The 21,309-nt window shown below is 39.4% G+C and overlaps 1 protein-coding gene across 3 annotated transcripts in view; it reads left to right on the forward strand.

Moving 5' to 3' along the window:
• The window catches only part of AFG2A (AFG2 AAA ATPase homolog A), a 206,266-nt gene that overhangs the window by 26,416 nt on the left and 158,541 nt on the right, over positions 1 to 21,309 (forward strand). For all 3 annotated transcript variants that reach the window (XM_074867261.1, XM_074867260.1, XM_074867262.1), the window contains exons 10-12: positions 1,076 to 1,230; positions 9,154 to 9,363; positions 20,831 to 20,884. In XM_074867261.1, coding sequence (XP_074723362.1) covers positions 1,076 to 1,230; positions 9,154 to 9,363; positions 20,831 to 20,884 — 419 coding nt within the window. The remainder of the gene's footprint in view (positions 1 to 1,075; positions 1,231 to 9,153; positions 9,364 to 20,830; positions 20,885 to 21,309) is intronic.

The raw sequence follows: 21,309 nt of genomic DNA on the forward strand, positions 1-21,309 counted from the left end.
TTTGTAACACATGACAACAGATATTACATTATCTGCATGTATGTGGGTGTGTGTATACCTGTGTATAAGATTATACTCATGTAATATACTAAATGACATATTCAACAGTTTCAGTTCATAGAACAAGGTTGGCAATAGAAGCAATAGAACTCCAAATTATATTAGACCTTAAAGGCCATAATTATACAGTGGGAAAACCATGATGCTTCTGGGCATCTTGCACAATGGGGGCTGTAGTTGCTCTTTCTGGGGAATGCCCGGGAGCTACAGATGGTACTGCTTGGTCCTGCTGAAGAGTGCTGATATATTGATGGGTGGGTGGGTGGGACTTGTGTGGCTTTTGAAGGATTGAATTAAAGGGGGAAGCTAGGAATTAGCATTGAGATTTATAGGTATTGTATGCGAATGATTTGGCCAAACAAAGGAGAAGGTAAAAGCTACGTCTGTGTTTGAAAAGTGTGATCGCTGAAGGGAACGAAGAGCTATTGAGTGTCGTGGGGAACGTTTGTTGCATATCAAGACAAATACAGGTATCTGGCATTTTGCTAGATAGCAAAATAGGCTTCTAATGAAAGTAGAAAAAATCTTACCAGTTTGTTTTTCAGAGCAACTTGGAAAACACAGTCCTAATAGTAGAGGAATAGACAAGGTTGCAGATGTCTTATATGAGCTGATTTAATATTTGCCTTGAATGTTTGTTATCCGTCTTCCTCTGTGGTTTAGAAATGTGTTTGAATTGATGTATGGACATTCGGAGGTTTTGCCCTGTTAGCTTCATCTCTGGGAACACAGAGACAAGGCTGTTTCATTCTGTTGTTTGGAACAGATTGAGGTTATATTGTGTCTGTGGTCATTAAATCCCCTTTTTCTTGCTCTCTCATCAGAAGTGTCTTGCATGTTCTTTGACCTAGTTAAGGCTTGGCGTCAAGACATTCTTCTGAACATCATTTCCTTTCCAGTGCTGCTGCATGTTTGTGTGTTGTACACTTACATTTGTGAGAACCAGGAGGAAATCTGCATATTTCCATGGTTTGGTTTTTGTTGTGGTTTTTTTTTTTGTTTGTTTGTTTAATAGGTTTGTACGCATTGCGCAGAGCGCTGGGGAAAAGACCCAACCTATTAGACAACGAGGTGGCTGGGTCAGTGATGATTGCTTTCAATGACTTCCTTCAGGGGATGAATGATGTCAGGCCCAGCGCCATGAGGGAGGTGGCAGTTGACGTGCCAAAAGTAAGTTATTTTTTGCAATATGTTAGTAACATTGTTAGAGCCACGTTAAGAGTTGCAGTTAGGTGTTGAAATGCCCTATCAAAAGAGGAATTTTGTGAAGTGAGAGCCTGAAGTTACCGGTAAATATTGTGCATCATCTTTTTGTTTGCATATTTGTTTAATTATAATTTTGAAGACCCATTTTCAGAAGCTTTAAGTTCTTAATGCTTTAGGAAGAGTTGGCAGTGCAGGAGTATATCTCCTGATCAATATTTTTATATGCTGAGGAGGTTAATGGGGTAAAAATCTTAAGATGTCTGCTCAAAGCAGATCTTGAATAGCTGGAGTGAAAGCTGGAGCCTTTTGTAAAGCAAACAGAAGCAGAAACCAACTGTTAGCATTTCTAACCAAAGTGTATTGAAACAAAGTTGTGGAGAGATTGACTGCTGTGATTTTATGTAAAGCAGTTGACTAATTCTAAGTGCAGTTCATACTGCTGTGGCCTGAATGTCTTTAGTGGCATTAGATGGTTTTAACTGAGGGCGGAATTAGATACTGTAGGTAGGTTATCAGTGCCAAGTGGTTACCTGACAGGGGCTGTCATTATATGAACAGTTCTTTAGGCGGTGCAAGGTTCATCTTTACCCCACTCACTGCCCTCACAATTATGTATTATAGTAGTTCAGTAGCAGACACAACGTAAATTGGGCTGGGGAACTGATCTGGTTTAAGAAGACTCTGATCTGGCTTAAGAAGATTCAGCAAAAGAAAATGTTGTATTCTTATTAAATCTTGACTCTGCAAGCCATTGTGCTGGTGTTTCTCAGCAGCTCCCCAAGCCCTAGAAGAAAACGTGTATGTCTCATTGCATGAAGATGAGTCATCTGGGAATTAGATTGCACAACCGTAGACCCTTATTCCCAAACTATAGGAATGGGAAATAAAATCTGCAAACAGGATGCTGCACACAGCCAGCTCGGATATCACACTTGGCTTGTTAAGAGTCCATGCTGTGCAGTGAAGTGCTGGGTGGAAATGCCTGGGCTGGCCCCAGACAGCTTTTCCTGGAAATGCTGTAGTGGCATCAATATCCGCAAGGGCTAATTAGTTGTGCTGAGAACCAGAGTTACTAATTCTCTTGTTGCTTATTGTGCTACTGGCTCTTGGGCTCACGTCATTATCACTGTGCTGTGTCTTTTAGACATACCAGTCCATTTGCAGCCAGATGGAGTGATGCTAAACAGCACAATAAAGACAGATCTCGAGGTACTGCACAAAATCTGTTCGGAATCCAGGTCGGCCTACTGCTCAGGCTCCTGTTGTCCACTGAACCACCCTGCCAGTGGATTGCTTGATTGTCACTTGTTTTTATTTGTTAAACACCAGCTGAGTCCCTGGAATACTACTGAAATTCATTCCTTGTTGAAGAGAAGATAACAACATAGTGCAGATTCCTTTTGTGCTGACAGGACCTGCATTTTAAAAAATAATGCATATTTTATGAAGATGTAGGATAAATTTCAGGCCATCTGCTTGCTGCCTCATGTGAGTTTGAAATGGAATCTAAAGGACCAGATTCAAACAGGTTTTGTCCTCCCACATTGCTTACCAACGGAGGTGCTGCCATTCAGTTTTAAACATTATTTTGGGCTGCAGAAGTACTAGTTTACTAAAACAAAGGTACCTGTGCATGCTCAGAAGCAATCTGAATACCTGGAAATAGTGACAGAGCTGTCCATGAAAGTCACAGTAGCTAAATCCAGGTTTGTAACACCACCACCAGCCTCAAGGCTAATTACTCCATTACCATTTGTATTTGAGGGGGGAAAGTGCCCTAAACCAGGTCAAGTCCGTGGGTTAGTTGAAGGAACTTGGTTATGCTGCGACTAGGTGTCTGGGATGGCAGTGCAGGGGAAGAAACTTCTTAACAAAGTGTAAAAATTATAGCTGAGTGTGTGGAAAACAGAAAGCATGAACCAGACAGGAGTCCTGTTTTCTTCAAGAAACCTAAAACTTGTGTTTTGGTTTTGTTTTTCCTGGCTAATGTATCTTTGTGCAATCATCCTGTATTGATTAATCTCCAGATACTTTGTTTTTAAGGATAAACTTTTCTTCCCCTGCTCTCCTTGCCCCAGAAGCTTTCCAGCTAGACAGTTAATGTGTGGGTAAGTTTGTTAGAAAATTGGGGGTTACATTCCTTCATGTTTTGAAGTCTGACCTTAACACTGTTTGTCGTCTAAAAAATCCTTGCTAAAAATAACTTCAAACACTAAATGAGTGATCAGCTATGAGATTATTTTTTTTTTCCAAAGAGAAGACAGAAGTCTGAGCTACATTAGTAATCTCCGCGATAAACAGCAAAAAAGTGGATGTGATATTCCCTTGGCAGCCCCCTTGGTGTGGATGGAACTTTTGGGCTATGCAGTTAGCTACAAGTAAAACCGTTGACATACATGCTGAATTAAATTGAGACTTTTGTGGTTTTTTAACTTTCTGTTTTTCAGATGGTGGGGGTTTTTTCATATTTCATTACTTTGTAGTAGCCGTGTGTCAACTGAATGAGAAGAGTTCAAAGTAACTTCTAAATAACGCCCCAAGTAAATGAATTTTGTTGAAGGGCTCCTTCCCTTATCGTCATGACACCTTTGCCATTTGTGGGCTGTTGGTTTTTTTGAAGCTGGTATCATCTCTGATGCTGAATGGAAAGAATTACTTTTTTACCATGAACTCCAAATTATTTAATCAACACAGAGCTTGTTCTCTGAATTTGCAGAACTTTGAGTAGGCTGTAAAGAAAACTTGGTTTTTAAGTCAGTCTTTGCTTTTTAGGTCCTAGAATTGAGCACTAGTTCCTTGGCTGTTTAGAAGGCTACTAGGCTAAATTGCTCTGTTGCAGTCTTTTGTTATATTTAAAACCTGGAAGAACCTTGTTATGTGTAGACTTGTAGCTAAAGAACAAGGAGATATATTAGAAGTGACTTGGGTGGCCTTGAGCAAATCACTTCTTGGTGTCTGAGGATATCTGATAACCTTTATAGAATGCTGTGCAGTCTGCTTCTGAAAAGTGCTCTATGACATGCTAGTTATTAGGATTTTTGTCATTGACATGAATTGACTTTTTTTTTTTATTCCGAACAAAATTATTGGTGGGGAAAACAGCCAAAATGAAGTGATTTTGGGGCAGTAGACAGAAAGTGAGGTTGTGTGCAGAGGGAGCTGTTGGAGGCAGAGGTGCCACCGTGTGTTTTAGTTTTTTTTTTCTTTTGGTGTTCCTCCTTTCTGCATTCTTTTGTCCTTCCACTTGTGTTGGAATTGCTGTGCATGTTGCCTGTGACCAAAGTAATTGCAAAGTACTTGCTGCCTGGTTCCAGGTAGCATCTTGTTTTCTGTTTTTACAGAACCTTTCTTGAACTTTGCTATATGTTACAACCTTTTTAGAAGGCTGATTTTTCTGCAGGAGGGATTTAGGAGAGAGGGGATGCACGTTATAAATCAGGAAGTTAATACTCCAGTTCTTTGGAGAGTTGCGCTGTAGTTGCCGTTCCTCCCTCTCCTATGGGTGTTTCTGAAATTTTTGTAGAGTGCTATGGGTTTTGCTTGCCTGTTTCACTCCCTTTACTGTAATTCAACACTCAGATTTGTGTCTTTGCAGCCAAAAGGTTCTGGATGAGACATCCTTTGCATGTCTGCTTTATTTCTTTATTGCTGCTGCTTAACAACCTCTGGGGAGTTGCTGCTCTGCATCGTATTCTGAGCTGTTGACCTGGGGAGAGCTAAAGATTATGGCAGTAATGAAATTTTGGTGTCTTACACACTGTAGCAGAGCACTGTCTTTGTATGTGTAAGCTCAGCCCCAAGGCTAGTCTTTAAAACCATTTCCACAGTGACAGAATATCACACTTCATTGCTTATGTTGCAAGATCTTTCCTTTGAGTTCACGTGCAGGTAAAAGAAGTGTACGTAGCTGTCCTAATGTGCACACTAGAGTTTGTGTTAATTGCAGTCAGGAAGTTACTGAGGATTTGTGTGCAAGATCAATCCACCTAGTTCTTCCAAGCTTATATGAATCTAAAAGAATTCTTAATTTTGAGTGTTTTCTTGTTGGATTTTTTTTTTCCCACTTATTTCTATCCTTTTGAAATGAGGAAAAAAAAATAGTGTGTTTAGGACTTGACCAGAATGTGAAGGCAGTGTTTTATTAGCTATTTTTGCTTTTAACTTCATTGCTGATTGAATTACACACCTTGTATTATAGAAATTCTAAATAAGTTAACTGAATTTTTGACTGGTTAATTATTTTCTTTTTTAACTCATAATGAGCAAGCTCACATGTAGTGGCCCTGTTTGTGTGTCCTGACCCAGTTGTCTCCCTTTTCTTTCCTTCCTGATTTTAAATGTAAGTAAAATCAGAGTAAATCTCCAGATTACTAAAAACAACCTATATAAGGTGGCCCTACTTCACCTTTTCTGTACAGTTCTATCGCTTGTGTTGATGTTAAATGACATGTAGTGGGTCTAAAAAATCATTTGAATAATGCTTCAGAAGGCTTCTGCAATAGACTGAATATGTGCAAGAGGGTAAAAATAATATTTAGGTGTTTTCCCTCTGGCTTTTTATATGTGTGCAAAGTACTGCTAATGGATTTTGCCTTCTGTTGCTGAAAGTTACAGGGAATTCCTGATAGCTTAATTAGTTTTAAGAAGTTCTTGTTCATGTTTGTCAAAGTCTTTGTTTAGCTAGAAAGATGTGATGATAGGAATGACTCACATAATCACACAGAATCATTCAGGTTGGAAAAGACCCTTGGGATCATCGAGTCCAACCATCAGCCCTACTCTACAAAGTTCTCCCCTACACCATATCCCCCAACACCTCATCTAAATGACCCTTAAACACATCCAGGGTTGGTGACTCCACCGCCTCCCTGGGCAGCCTATTCCACTGTCTGACCACGCTTTCTGTGAAAAAGTTTTTCCTAATGTCCAGTCTGAACCTCCCCTGTTTCAGTTTAAAGCCATTCCCTCTTGTTCTGTCACTAATTACCTGTGAGAAGAGACCAGCACCAACCTCTCTACAATGTCCTTTCAGGCAGGTGTAGAGAGTGATGAGGTCTCCCCTCAGCCTTCTCTTCCTCAAACTGAACAGTCCCAGCTCCTTCAATCTCTCCTCATAGGATCTGTTCTCCAGGCCCTTCACCAGCTTTGTTGCCCTCCTCTGCACTCGCTCCAGCACCTCGATATCTCTCTTGTATTGAGGTGCCCAAAACTGGACACAATACTCCAGGTGTGGCCTCACCAATGCGGAGTACAGGGGACTTGTCCATACTTTACCAGATACGAGTAAGGATTGATACTGAAACATGAGAACAAGTTTATGTATATCTTCTTTGCTAAGAAAAAGTTGTTTAAAAGTGCCAAGATTTAGTTCTCTGCAATTTACAGAGCTGCTAGGAAGAATTAAGGGTTGTAGGGATAGTAATAGGTGTTTTAAAAATGAAATTTAAAATACTGATACTGTTTCAGATCTGACTTGGAAACACCAGCTTTTAGAATAAGGGAAGATTGGGATTAACTGTCCTGAGTTTCGTTATGTTACTCGACCATGAAATTTGAGTAAAAAGGGGTGGTTTGCATGGGTGGAACAGTGACAAGATGCAAATGTGGTATCTGACACACGTCTTCACTTTTTATAAACTTTTATGTTTGCTTCATTAAAAATCTGCAGATGGATTTCTGCCTCTTATTGTGAAAACTCAGGTGGGAAGGGAGGATTCTTCTTACCTTTAAGCACTTAACTGAGGTACCTAAATTGGTTGCCATGTGTTCCCTCTAAAGGAAACTGAGAGAAACTGGATGTGAGACCACCTGTCGGACTTCTCAAAGAGGGTTTGTACAAAGCCAAATTGCTCTGAGTAGTGTCTCTCTCCCTTTTGAGTGGGTTGGTTAGGACATGGTACCCAGCTCAAAGTCAGGTGGTAGGAATTCATGCTCTTGTTTCCCTCTTCCTTTCCACAGTGTTATGCAGTTTCTCCCTTTACTGTTTTTGTTGAATTCATACAAACACTTTCATTTCAAGACTAGAGACTTGTGCAGAGCCCATTTTCATCTGTTTGCTACCATTCTTTTAATCCGATTTGCGCAGTTAGTCTTGCTTGTAGCACAAAGCAGCACTCAGAAGGGAATATTGTCAGGTTGCAAAAGTTGGCTTACAAGTTACCAGAAGTGGCATGCTGCTTAGATAATGCCCCTGCTAAAATCTTGCCTCCCCCTGCTGCTGGGATGCTCTGCTGTGTCCGATTCAGTTTTCACTTTGCTCTGACCTTTACTGGTTTTCTTGTGTTTCTTTTTTTTTTCTTTTTTTTTTTTTCCGTAAGGGAATCCTGCCTTTAGCAGATCTCTCTGCTCTCAGATCCTTCTTAGTCAGCTCTACATATTTCATACTTCCCCAAGGCTTATAAAGTAGATATTTAAGAATCAGAAGCTTTTGGTCACTAAGAGAAAGAAAGAGGTTTTTTTCCTAGAGTTCCTGTAGCATATTCCTAGTGTGAGAGAGATGGTGTTCTGCAGGGAGCAGATTGGCCGCTCCTCACCTTCCAGTTAGCCTTTAAACTCAGAATATTTCTGAGGGGTTGACCCATGTGTATTGATTTTAGCTGTTTGCTCTCCGCTGTCTTTGTGATTTTTCTTCTATGACGAAGACTGACAATCAAGGAGAAGTTTTCGTTTGCAGTTTGCTTGGACTTACACGAAAGTTCTTGCACCACATCCAAATGCTCCTCTTTCTTCCACTTCAGTAGTAGACCAAATTGCTTCTTTCAGGGACTTCCTACTTTTAGTTTCCACTCTGTGTACTGGTATCAGGAAAATAGCAATAGGGACAAGGCAGGAGTGACACCAGTTTTCAAGTCAGGAGAAAGGCAATACGTTGCCTCTCAGTAATACTCTGCTTGCCTTTCAAGTGGGGCTGACTTTCCAGAGCTGAAGGGTGATTTACGTCTAGTGAATTTTTGGAAGAGTGTTTTAAGGCAGAAGATCATTTGATTTAGGTGCATCTTGACATGTTTAATATTTAAAGTGGACGGGAATGGATGGTGACAGGACAAAGAACAGTCTGGGGGATGTGGGGAAAAGTCTCAGGCTTGCTGATGGCGATGTGGGAAGAGGTGTGGCAGGTTTTAGATCCATCTGCTGTTTTGGGTAGGACGTATTAGTTCTGTCCCGATGTATGTCTGACAAGCCTGTCTTGTGTCTTCAGCAGAGCAAGTTTAACTGCAGTTGTTTTTTAACTGCAGTTGGGTTTAAGTGTTGCTTTTTTGTGTGTGGTTTTTATTTTCTGTAGATACTTGTCTGTTTGGAGGATTGTTTGTTCTCAAGCTTCTAGTGAAATCTCCAGTGCCCAAGTCCTGTATGGGAGTGATAGTATTGGCAAGTGGAAAAACCCCCAAAACTTCTAACATAACTAGTGGGATTATACAGCTGGGATCAGGGCCTTACTGTGCAGCTATAAATAAAACCAGCTTGAGCTCATACAGTCCTTTACTTTGATATCTTCCCTGAAGGAATTTCCAAATTTTGCATCAGCATCACATTAAAAAACAAGAGAACCGAGTTGTGACTTTCTAGTGATCACGCAAACTGTTGCTGCCTGTATGATCATGCTGTCATTTTATTGTTAATTTTCACATGTTGACAATGTTATTGACCTTTGAAGTAGATACAAAATATTTTTACCTACATCCTCCAGCATAAAGCAAGTCTAATCCCCTTTTATTTTGTGTGACTATTAATAATTGCTTCTTGTTTAAAAAAAAGGCTTTTTGACAAGGCGACTATTTAAAAACAACTTAATGAAATAATCAGTACGCATTCTACAGAGCATTTTTCTTTTCTTTTTTAATAGTGTTGCTCCATTGTCTGAATTCAACAAAATGGTCTGCTTTGCAGGTATGTTGGTCAGACATAGGAGGACTAGAAGATGTCAAGCTGAAATTGAAGCAGGCAGTTGAATGGCCCCTCAAACATCCCGACTCCTTCATCCGAATGGGGATTCAGCCTCCAAAAGGTGTGCTGCTTTATGGACCTCCTGGGTGCTCAAAAACAATGATAGCAAAAGCTTTGGCTCATGAAAGTGGTCTCAACTTCTTGGCAGTGAAGGTAGGCCATTTAGTTTTACATTTTCTTAACTTCCTGCATAACAATTGATAGTTTACTGGTTTCCCATGCTAGAATCCAGTGATTCTTAGTGTTTCCGATTGTTATATATGCTACAGCAAACACCTTGTAAATAGCAAGTAAGTTTTGTTTTTTCTTATGAAAAGGACTAGTGCTTTCTTGTATGCTTTTTAAAAATTTATTATTTATTTTATCATAGCATAGAAATTATATATTGGATGGGTGGCTAAGCTGTGTAATGACACCTTAATTATTTGCATTATTTAAAATATTTTTTTAAAATGGAAACAATGAAATTCTTAAAGCAGTATAAATGAAATACAACTCTGGATAGTGGGTAGATTTCCTACTGTGATTATTATTGGCTTGCGTGGAAATACTATCATCTCATTTCTTACATTCTCTTTCATTCCTTCAGAAAGTCCCTCTCTTTATCTTACTGTTCATGTTTCATTACAGATTTTTTCTTGCCCTATTTGCCTTTTTTCAGGGAAAATAGTTGTACTTCATCAATTTTTAGAAAGTTTGAAAAAGTTGTGTTTGGAGTACTCTTGGATAAGTGGGATATTTTCTCAGCATTAAGAGACACTTTATAGAAAAATTTTGGATTCATTGCCTATGAATCAGTGTAATTGATTACAGTGGGTTGTATGGAAAACACATGAATGGAAGTTATTTAATAATGATATTGAGCTTCAATGCATAGGAAGAAAAAAAAGAGTGATTCCACATGGGGTAGTCTTGCAGCTGTGTCAGAATGTTAATGAAGTGCAAGAAAAAACATTTGTTTAAGTATTTTATAAGTATCTCCTCAGCAGTAAGATCACGTACTCTTGTCTGTTGACCATCTCTTTACTCACAAAGCTTTCTGTGTTAGTTTCTACACAGCTTCCTCCTCTGCCTATCTTTTCAGACACACTGTAACTGTGGCTCTGTATCCTGTTCTCTCTGGGAGCAGAGGCAGTTGCACTGACCCTGAAGCCAGCAGCCCTTCACTGCCTGTGCTTCCTGGTATTGCAGACAGGCCTCTGGGTCACGGTCACATCAACCAGAGCAGCCTTGAAAACCTCAGCCCTTAAACACTACCTTTACTGCCTCTTCCATAAAGACAAAGTAATTCTTTGTACTTCAGAGTTACTGGTAAACAAGGTAACCTCTTCCTCCTGTGCTGCTTAAAAGAAAACATTCCTCTTTGTCTCACCCAAAGCACTGATGCCTGAGAGGGTGGGGAAACAAGGTAGCAGTCTGAAAAAAAACCAGTTAAAAATTGAACATTGCTGCTATTCTGTATTCATCAGTCATAGCTCCATCAGACATTTTTACTGATGCAGTTAATTGCCAAAGTAAAAGGTGGCTTATGTTGAATAGGAATTATCCAAAGGTGCACTAATACGAAATGCTTTTGTACAGTAACGTAGTGTTTCTTCATGGTGAAGTTCTGATGGTGCAAACGCCCCTGACATTGACAAGCTGCAGCAGAAGTGGCTGGCTTGGGGAAATGCCTTTTATTCCCTGTCGGTTTAAATCCCTTGGCCTGGAACTGGTTGAATATTGAATGTACAGATGTTTCAAGCAGCACATCTCTGGAGCATGTCCAGCCTTGGATATGTTGACTCCAGGAAGGGAACATAGCCCACTTTCTCTAACTACACATTTGCTTCCTGGACAGAAAAGGCAACATCCATCATGTACTAAATGTGTTAAACATCATTGCCTGTAGCACTTCTTAAAGCACAACAGGCATGAATTAATTTCCACTGCATGTGTTCCTGCAATAAATCCAAAGTAGATGAATATGTGTTTTTTTGGGTTTTGGGGTGGGTTTTTTTGACAGAGGGGATTTTTCTTTTCTTGCTTATAGTCCTATTAATTTTCCCATTCTCTGCATTATGTCTGAAATATCTGTCCCTGGAACTGATATCAGGCTTTTTGAAATGGAAGTGTGTTTCTTGGTAACTTACTTTTCAGACTTTCATTTTCCTTCCAGTCTCTGCCCCAAATAAGTTATTTTGGTGAGAAGTATATGCTGTACAGCCTGTAGGATACGTGTACTCTTTCAGGATAATTCAGGTGGCTCAGGTTCTTGGGTCCTTCTCGAGAATGGACTGCAGACAGGAAACCTTAGAGGAAATCAGGTACTTTACATGTAGTGCTTGCTTGGTCCAGTGATTTTTTTGGAAGATGGACCTATTATGTCTGCACGCTACATTTAAGATACATGGGCAGAGTGAGTCCAACTCTCTCGGGAAGTGCTGAATGTACTCGTCTAAGTTGGCTGTCCTGCTTGGGTGCAACAGGTATCACCCCTGCCTCAGCCTGGCTCCAGGAAGGCTTGGTGCTCTTTTCCAGATGTGTCTATGCAATGTCTGTGCAGTTTGGACAGCTGGCTCTGTTAAATGAGGTACTTCAGCGGGGTTATACGTAATCTGTTAAAATGTGACATTTCCGTGTGTCTTGGACATGGCTGGTTGTCATAATGCTGTATGAGGCATGGTCAAAACGGCACAGCCTCCAGCCCATGTCTGACTTGCCTCTAATAAGGTTTGGAAGATGGGCAAAGTCTAGACATAATTTCTGAGCAGAGGAGCTGAAGAAAATAACATGATAACAGATGTTTGACGTTGCATCCTGTTCTCTCCTGAAATCTATTGTGAAGTTTGAATGGTTAGTGTTACAATGAATGTGGCCCTTTTGTAAACAAGCTCTTTGATATTTGGCCAAAACTTTTTATAGCTATATTTTCACCAAGATCGGTGACCTTTTGCTTTTCCAGAGAAAAGCAGTTGGTTGATTGGTTTGTTTTACAAAGCAATCTTGCATATAATTCCTAAGGGGAATCGTTTATTTTTATTCCTTCGCTTGACTTCCTTTGTCTCTAATACAATATATTTGCTAAATTTACTGGGGAGGAGGTTGTCAACCACTTTCCAGGGGATGGCTCTTCCTGCTCCCTCCTACCACCCCTTTTTCTAAATGTCTTGCAGAATTGAGGCTTTTCAGGGTTTTAGTGGTCATCTTGATTATGGCCCCTCCCAAACCTCTGTTACAAAAAGACAATTGAATTGTTCTCAACTTCTTGGAGAGTTTTCAGTGTTTTGCGGTCATGGATACAAGCAAGTATAAGACTGTGTAAAGGAATGAATTAGGATAATTTTTTCATTCTTCAGGATGGAACATCAGCCTTGACTTATCAATACTTTTTGATCTAGTTGAATTCTTATTTCAATCAACCTTCTACACACTCTGGTGCTTCTTCACACTCTTGTGCTTGCCCCAAAGTTAGTAATTTTCTTCTGAAATGTATTTTATGCATTTCTTTTACTAATAGGAAAAGAAAATTGTATACAGATACTGAACCTACCAGTATTAATAGGATGTGGAATATAATTTTCAGCTTCTGCCAGGTTGATGACACCTCTCTGTTATATCCAACTGTCTCTGACATTTTTGCTTTAGATGTCATCTAGCTTTCTGAAATTGAACATGAAGAAAATGAAACCCTTTGTCAACTGTGTTATTTGTGTGCTTTTTTACCTCTTTTGACTGTTTATGTTGTGGGTATCTCTCTGTACTGTTTTGGCAGTTCCTGCACTTAGGGTCAGCTCTAACTGGCTGCTTTTTTGAGACATATGTTGATTAGACCACTAAGACTTTATGGTGATATTCTAAGAATATTTTTGGAGGAAACTTCCTTATCTTGCTGTATGACATAGAAATTATATCTGCATTTGTCTTGAATCTCAGTTTATTTAGATTTGTTATGACTATCCTCTTGGATTGTTTTTTTAAATTCTATTCTTAAGAAAACCTGTATCATTATGTTGTGCTAAGGATCTAATGAATATTATTTTTCTTCATGGATTTTCTGTTGCTTTCCTGGGAAGCAACTCGCAGAGAATGTCTGTGGATTTTTTTTCTCTCATTATTGTGGTATGTAGGTAATTAGCTTCACTACCAAATAAAAACAACATTGTGCTTTTTTTATTTTTAACCTATTCCAAAACGAGCGCTGAAGTTTGCTCTTACGTTGTCAGGCTGGGAGGCACCATCATGGTACCTATCCAGCTAAAATCCATCACCCAGTTATAGTGTGTTCCTTATCTGACGGTACCATAAGGGCCACAGGGATCAGAAAATCCTTTTGCCCCTTGAGTTGCCCATAAGCCTGGGATGCTGCATAGTGGAGGGGAGGTACGTTGTTGATGGTATTCTGCTTTGCATTACCTTCTTCTTACTCAGCCTGCTAAAGCCAGAGGGAGATTTTCTGCTAATTTCGGGATGCTTTTGATGGGGATTATATCAACAAGGGACTTTGAGTTCTGTTTCCTGTCCAACAAGAGGATTACCTGAGTTTACAAAATAAATAACAAGAAAAATTATGTAACTTCTATATGCTTGTAATGGCTTTGGAAGCATTGTTTTTCCTCTTGCTGTTTAGTGCTTTTTAATATTTGTTTGTTTAAAATCAAAACCAATGCAAAAACTCAGTGATAGTGAGAAAAAGCAGCTTAAAATTTCAGAAAAATTAGACCTCCAAAAGTTAAACCCCTTGGAATTTAGCTGAGACATACTAATTGTTGTAAACATGATGAAGCAATACTTAAAAAAAACCCCCAAAACAACAATCCAAACCCACCAGTGACAGTAAGTAGAGTTTAAGGACATTAACACTGAGCAAACTGATGGTACAGATGATATGTACTACACTGTTCCAAAATATTATTTGCATTCATTAGGAGCTCCAACTATGGGTTGGGACAGGGGGGAAGGTCTGAAAATATTCCTGACACTTTATTTGCTGTTGCTTAAGAGCTTGGGCTGAACGAACCTTTTCTTTTTTCAATTAGCAGTAATTACAAAAATATACAATGTTCTCGAAGCTCTGACTTCACCTTGGCTTGATTTTAACTTCCTGTATGACCCTGCTGATGCTTTTGTACCACTCCCTGTGCTTGACATGTGCTTAAGCTTAGTTTGTCATCTGGGTCAATTATGTCAAAATATTTTCCAGTTGAAGTTTCCTCTGCTTTTCCCTTCAGCTCTTGGCTGTGGCAGCTCAAGCAGATTAATGAGGCTTGGAAAGGCCGACTGCTTTGCTTTGTGAGGAACTGTCACTGAATTTTGGGGAGATAGTTTAGCCTTTTAATGGGGATTTTAGTGGGCAGAAGCATGAAACAAGAGAGCTTGGTGCTTTAAGATGAAAAATAAAGAAGCAGTGTGGTTTCATGAGAAACTCTGGCAAACATTTGATAAAATTTCCAAAAAGATCCATAGGAACACTTTTACAGTAACTTGTTAATTAGCAGATAGTGAAACTTAACTGTATTTGAAAAAATTTGTTTAACATTTTATACAAGGGATAACAATTTGAGATATTTTAATGAACTCTTTTAATCCTGAAGATCTGCATATTTTACTCAACTAAAAGTAAAATAAGGCATTCATTGATTCTTAGCATAAGCTTCCCAAAAGTGAATGTGCAGGCAGAAAATGATTCAGAGATAATACTGTCTCTGTTTCCTTGTCCTTTCTCAATTACTTTGCAAGATTAATATTTATTAGCACTTAGTTTCTCTCTCTTCAAGTTTACCAAGGTTTTGTCAGCAATCAGGTAAAAGTAGCAATTGCAGTATGGGGTGTTGCTGGAGGGGTGAAGTGTGAACAGCCAAATATGTTTTGCAGCACGAATATCTAATTTTGTGTTGTCTTGCTCTATGATATTTTGATCCTATGTGGATACTGCCCCAATGGTGCCAAGCCTGGTCCTAGACAGAGTAGAGAATGGCAGCTCTTTAGTGTGTAGCTAAAAGTGGTAGTGAATAGGAACGGGTGCTGAAAATCTGTGATGAACGGGAATGACTTGCAAAAGGATTTCTGTGTAGACAGGGCAGGTGAGTGGGATGGGTTATTTTTAGATCTGCTTCAACTCCGTCATGATAGAATTTCACGTCTGACTTGATACTGCTGTGCCTATGCTTCATAAGCACGCAAAATCCTGGTAAATTTGAGTGGCAGCTATGCCTGAGTGCCGAAGAGGGCCCTCTCTGAAAGCACTGGTGCATGTAGTGAATTTAATTCAATGTTTCCAGTCAGTTCACTGCATGCTACAAATACTGTCTTTTGTATTGTGTAAAGAAGCCTCAAAAGATTGTCATTAAAGTTTGCTAGTCGAGGCAAATGTAAACAAGTGAATTCTGAAGCATGCCGATAAAGAAAAGTGACTATTGGCCTTCAGTTTGATTTATGCTGCTTTTAGCAACTTCACTGCGAGGACTGAGGATGGCAATTTTTTGCCAGCCTTGTCCCTTAGATACTTTGGAGCCCACAAGCACCTGTTGAAATTGAAGCTTTTTAAAACACCAGACAGGTGTCAAAAAAGTTTTTAAGGTCCTCTGGAATGCAGGGCACAGGGAGAGGAAGTGATTAAAAAGGTGCGCAGCACTCAGCCTAGAGTTTACTTGTGCTGAGAAGCTGCGAGTGATGCAGATTAAATCATTAAACAGCATTGAAAGAGAAGTAGTAGGCTTTACTCTTAACAAGCAAATATAATGAGTTTTCTGAGCAAATATTTTTCTATGTAGCGTAACTAATTACCAAATCACACATGTACAACCTTTGCATTAGAAATAGCCCTACTGTTAAAATAAAGGAAGTCTCACTGTTTGCCTTGTTAACTCTCTTTCCTGCAGCCAGCCTGAGTCATATGTTGCTTTGGTTTGACTGTGGTAGGGATGGAGTAGCATTTTGTTGTTGAGCTTACAGTATCAAAAGACTAAGTAGGTAATTCCTGAGTCTCTTCCAAACCAGTTAATGTTGTTATAGTAGATCATCTTACCTGCATTGTCATGGAATTGGGAAGAATTTTTTTAAAAAAAAGGTGTGGGGACAAAACCAAAATGCTGGTTTTAACTCCATGAAAGATCTACTGGTAGGGGTGGGATAAAGCTTTGCTCCTCTGACTGTCTATTCTCCTCTGGCTGTCTGTGCTTTTCCTGCAGTCTGATGAGAAATGAGCACATCAGAGTGAGGTGCATTGCATCTGTGAGGTAGATGTCTGTCTGTCCAGATCTGCGTGAATGTCTAACTCGGGTGCAGATGTCCAAGTGTGGCTGATGAACATTGCCATAGGTATACATTGTGAACGGTTGAAAATTAATTTTGGCACCCCCATCTTTTTTTTTTCTTTTTGAGATTCACAGTACCAAGCTCAGTTTCTAGATACATCATTTGAAATTAAATATTAATTATGATGGATATTTTAATGTCTGATCATTTCTACTTTGAACATGACAGAGAAGGAATTGTACATTATCTATTGTAAAGTAATAATTTGTAGGGTGTGATATAAATTCTCTAATTAATTGGATTTTTAAAAAATATGAATAATACTCTCTGACTAACATAGTTTAGTGTGTCTGTGTTAGAGCCCTGAACCTGCACGTGAGGTTATGGCGGTGTTTTTGAAGAGAGTAGACTGAGCTGTATGTTGGAGTAATCTGGAGCTGCGTCCATCTGGCTCAACAAACATAAGTGCATAATTTATCTGATTGTCAAAATAGTAAAAAAATGATTTATAGAGGAAAGTCACTGACTAAATTTCCTATCAGTTGAAAGTCGCTACCCCAGTATTTTCAGGTGGAAAAAATCTGCAAGTGGTTTTAAGCACTGCTTGGAAAAATTACTGCTACTCTTTAACTTCAGGGATACCAGATGTTTCTCTTGCAGTTTAAAAACACTTTAAGAACTTCTGTCATGACCAGGTGTACACAAGCTTATCTCATGTTGCAGCCTGTATACAAGGGTTTTATCTTTTGTGTAGTTAATCTTTCAAGAGCTTATTCTGATCATATTTTAAAGGTAAAGAATTTTCTTTTTTCCGTGTTTTTTACTTAAAAATAATTTAAAAATCAACACTTGATCCAGACCATAAACAAGTGGAAGGTTTTGTGATACAAGGGGAATGCATCTTGTAAATGAGGATTGGATAGTCTTTAAACAGAGCATACCTGGAACCTATCTCTACTTTGAGGCTGAATAAACAAAACTCAGCAGTATACAGTGGGCCTGAATTAGCAGATTGTAGCTCACAAATGGTATGCTTATATGCATGGGTAAACTACAATGAGTTCTGCCAATTTCCTGCTTCAAATCTTTTGCTGGTTTTGGAGTCATTATGCAAATGACCAGAAGGAACAGGTTTAATTTCTTCATGTCTCTTCCTATGGAAGATGGCTTGTTGCAGAAGAGAACAGAGCTATGAATTACTAAGCTGGACCATTTGTTACTCTTGGTCAGTATATCAACAGCTATAAACAACTTATAAAGGAATCATTATGCTCACCTCTGAGCCAAAAATGGTGTTTCAACAAATGTCAACTTGCTGACTAAGTCAGACTCATGTCATTTGATTTTTAAAGTGTTAGAAAAGCATTGGAAAAATATAAAAAAATCCCTCCTGGTATTTGAGTGGCCTCCAACTTCAAAGCAACCTTCCTAAAAAGAGAAGGTGAGCTTTCTGAAAATTAGAAATTGTGTCAGCTGTCCAGCAGGTGACTTTGGGGTGGCCTGTAGACTGCTTGTCATACAGATCTATCTTCTGAAAGAACTGCCATGAATCTCTGCTGAAAGACAGACCATTTGCAGACAGGGAGAGGCAGAGGTTCAGCTGAGGTGGGACCAGAGCTAACCCAGTTCAATTTCTACATCCAGCTTCTTTGAACATTTCCAGTTTTTGTGTTGTGGTTTTAAGTGTTTGCATGAGATGAAATGTATACCAATTCCTCCTCTTTTTCTGTGTGTGCTTTCTCTTACTTTGGAGTCTTTTCCTTTATTGCCATGTATAATAAGAGTTCCAAGCCGCTTGCAATAAAACCCATGGTTCTCAATGCCGGTTTTGGTATCACTCATCAGTGGTGAACTAGGAGACCTTCAAATCAATTTTCATGAAAGTTCTCCATGAAGAGGCACAGGTCATTAATAATACATAGTGGTCTTTCACCCGGAGTTCCTGCTTAATGAAGAGAAAAATGGAGAAAAACTTCATGTCAAAGCTTACAGCAAAACCATGCATTCAAAATAATTCTCTTTGGAAACATTTTAAACAGTATTTATTGCTTTGATGTTGCCTTGATCATATTTTAATGCTTAATTAAAAATAAAACTCCAAGCATCTGAAATTATATTGTACCTTAAAGCTCAAAGAGAGTAGTTTTGGTTTTAAGTGTTTTTTTGTGCTCAGCCAAAAGAAAAGAAAATGTCAGGCTATTTGATGTTGTGTCATACTAGAAGAGTACGCTATTGGCGCTGATGTATATGATGTTGGTTTCCATGAGAATACTGATGTGACTGAAGATTACTTGTGAGAATAAGGGCATGAAAGAGAAGATCCACAGGCTCCAAGAAGTTAGTAAAAGAAATCTATAATTGTAGGTAGAATCTGCAGAGGTTTCTCAGTGTATGAGCTCAGTTTAACAGAAAGCTGGACAGAAAGAGAAGACTCTGCTCTCATTCCGTAAGGATTTGTTAGGCCTATGCTATCAGATTCCTCATCTGCACTGAACGTGATGAATGGCAAGGGCCAGGAGCAGCCGGGTGCTGTCTTTTTGAGCTGCAAGCCTGTTCTGTGCAAACTGCTGCATGCTCCTCATGTTAGGTGCCCAGAGTGAATAGTAGGAATAGGCTTTGTGTTTCTCTCTTACCTTGTTTTTTTGTTCTCCCTTTCTTTCCTGCATTCTTCATTATGTGTGTGAAAAATTCTATTTCCACGCAACTATCCAACAGACTCAAATTTTGAAGTTGTTGAAAGCCTGCAGGTGACACTAGCTACTGTGGCAGTTGCTTTAAGGGTGGATGTTGATGAAAGGCAGTGATGCTAATTGTATCATTTACATTTCCTATGGGCAAGGCATGCAGTGCTGCTCTTCCAGCCCTTATACGATTGCTTTTACCTGTGTGGTACACTAGGCCTGGCTACTGCAGTATCTCACCTGGTTCTTTGGATAATGGACAACTCTTTGAAAATAAATACATAAAAATAGTGGCATAGCCTGGATGCTTTGCCGATACTGGATAACTTGTGCTTTTCTTTTTAGAGTACGTTTTTTCCCCATACATAGGTGCAGGTACTTTCCAATGGTGTGCCAGCGTCAAGATAAAGTCAGTGCATTTAACTGTTAGTGCAAGACTGGAAATGAGTGTGGAGAGGGGAGGCTGCAAAAACCACTATGCTGCATCTTTAGAGTAGTGAATCTGTATTCTGCTGATGCGGGTACAAAGTCCAGACAGTTCCGTTCAAGGAGGGGTTGTAACAGAAGCTGTCTAGCTGCCAATGTATAAATGTGCAACTGCCACACGTTCTTAATTCTAACATACCTGCTGTTTAAAGCTGCTTTACCTCTCTGAGCCAAGCAGTACCTGAAGGTACTCGCAGCTGTGAAGCATAGGAAGGTTGTTCAATTTTCTGACTGTGGAGAAGGATGTTGTTACTGCTGGTGAAATTATGAGGACACCTGTTTCCTGGAAAATAGGTTGAAGCCACTGACTTTTTTTGTTCAGGGCGGTGGATAATCATCTTTGGTTGTGGCTGCAGGTCAGTGTTGATGCAAACCAGGCTGAAGTCAATGAGTTGTTACCAATCCCATGAGAATCTTAGTCCCATTAGGAAGCATTATTTAAGCAGCCTGTCCTACAGGATATAATAGAAGAGAAAATACTCTGAGAATTCTCCATTGTTTTACTTTTTATAATTCTAAGTACTTGTTCAAAACTTGAACGTTGACCCTGTGGTCTCCAGTCTGTTCCTAGTGGACAGGGCTGTGAGTATAAACAGGCACTGCAGCAGCTGGCACTAATAATTGTGCTTGGCAGTCTCAGCAGAGAGGAGAAGGAATGTGAATGAGCTGAGACACTGAACAGCTTTCTTGCTGGGGATGGAGCACCTCGTGGATGGGTTTCAGGTGCGCTACTATGGCAGCTTCTTCCTTTTGGACCTGCAAACTGTCAAGTTCAAAGAAGCACTGTTAAACATTGGTTTAAGTCACTGTTTTGGTGCTTGGCTGGACAGGATGCCTGTTGAGAGCGCAAGTAAATGCTTTTCTGTAATTCATCTTTCTGGCTGATTTACAGTCCCCTTGTTGCTGCTGCTGTTGAGCCAACAGCTTTTAAGAACCCCAAAGAGTTTATTTTTTTTGGTTAATTCCATTTCTCATGAAAGTACTAGGAAAGTATTATGACGAGAGGACTAACTTGCATGCACAGTGCTATAACAAATGGAGGAAAACCTGGTACAGGTAGAAGGTAAGTCTGAAAATGCACAAATAAGGCTTGCAAGTGACAAATTGTCAAACTTCCTTGTAACAGAGCATCAGTAATGTAGCACTGGCAGCTCATCTCGGTCGTTTTGTATTTAAATGTAATGTGCTTTTTAAACTTTCTTTTTTAAATTTTGCAGGGACCTGAGCTTATGAATAAATATGTTGGGGAGTCTGAACGAGCAGTGAGAGAGGTGAGAAGGGGCAAGCTATACATAATGTTGTATGTTAAGCTTTCTTAGCATTCACATTGTTCTCTGCTTAAGGTTACCTTAAAACTTTCCAAAAAACCCTCCTTCTGGTTTAAGTTTAAAAAAAAAAGAAAAGAAGAAAAGCAGAAGGGATATTTTGTGTTGTTTAACTTCCTCCTGCATCGGCCTAGTGATGCATGTCAAGTTTGGGATTCAGTAGCAGCTTTCACTATAAGCCTTCATAGCACAGTATCATGAATAACTTGTAAAAGATTTAGGTTATTGGGGGGCTTTTTTTTTTTTTTTAGAACAAAAAAAAAAGACGACAAGGCTTATGTCTGTTCTGTAATGCTCTGTAGCTTTTGAGGTGTGCAGGGGGTGATAGCATTCTGTAAAAGTTTTTCCATCCCTTAAAACTGAGTGTTTCG

This window comes from Strix uralensis, chromosome 4, assembly GCF_047716275.1.
Source record: "Strix uralensis isolate ZFMK-TIS-50842 chromosome 4, bStrUra1, whole genome shotgun sequence".
In the NCBI taxonomy this organism is placed as follows: domain Eukaryota; kingdom Metazoa; phylum Chordata; class Aves; order Strigiformes; family Strigidae; genus Strix; species Strix uralensis.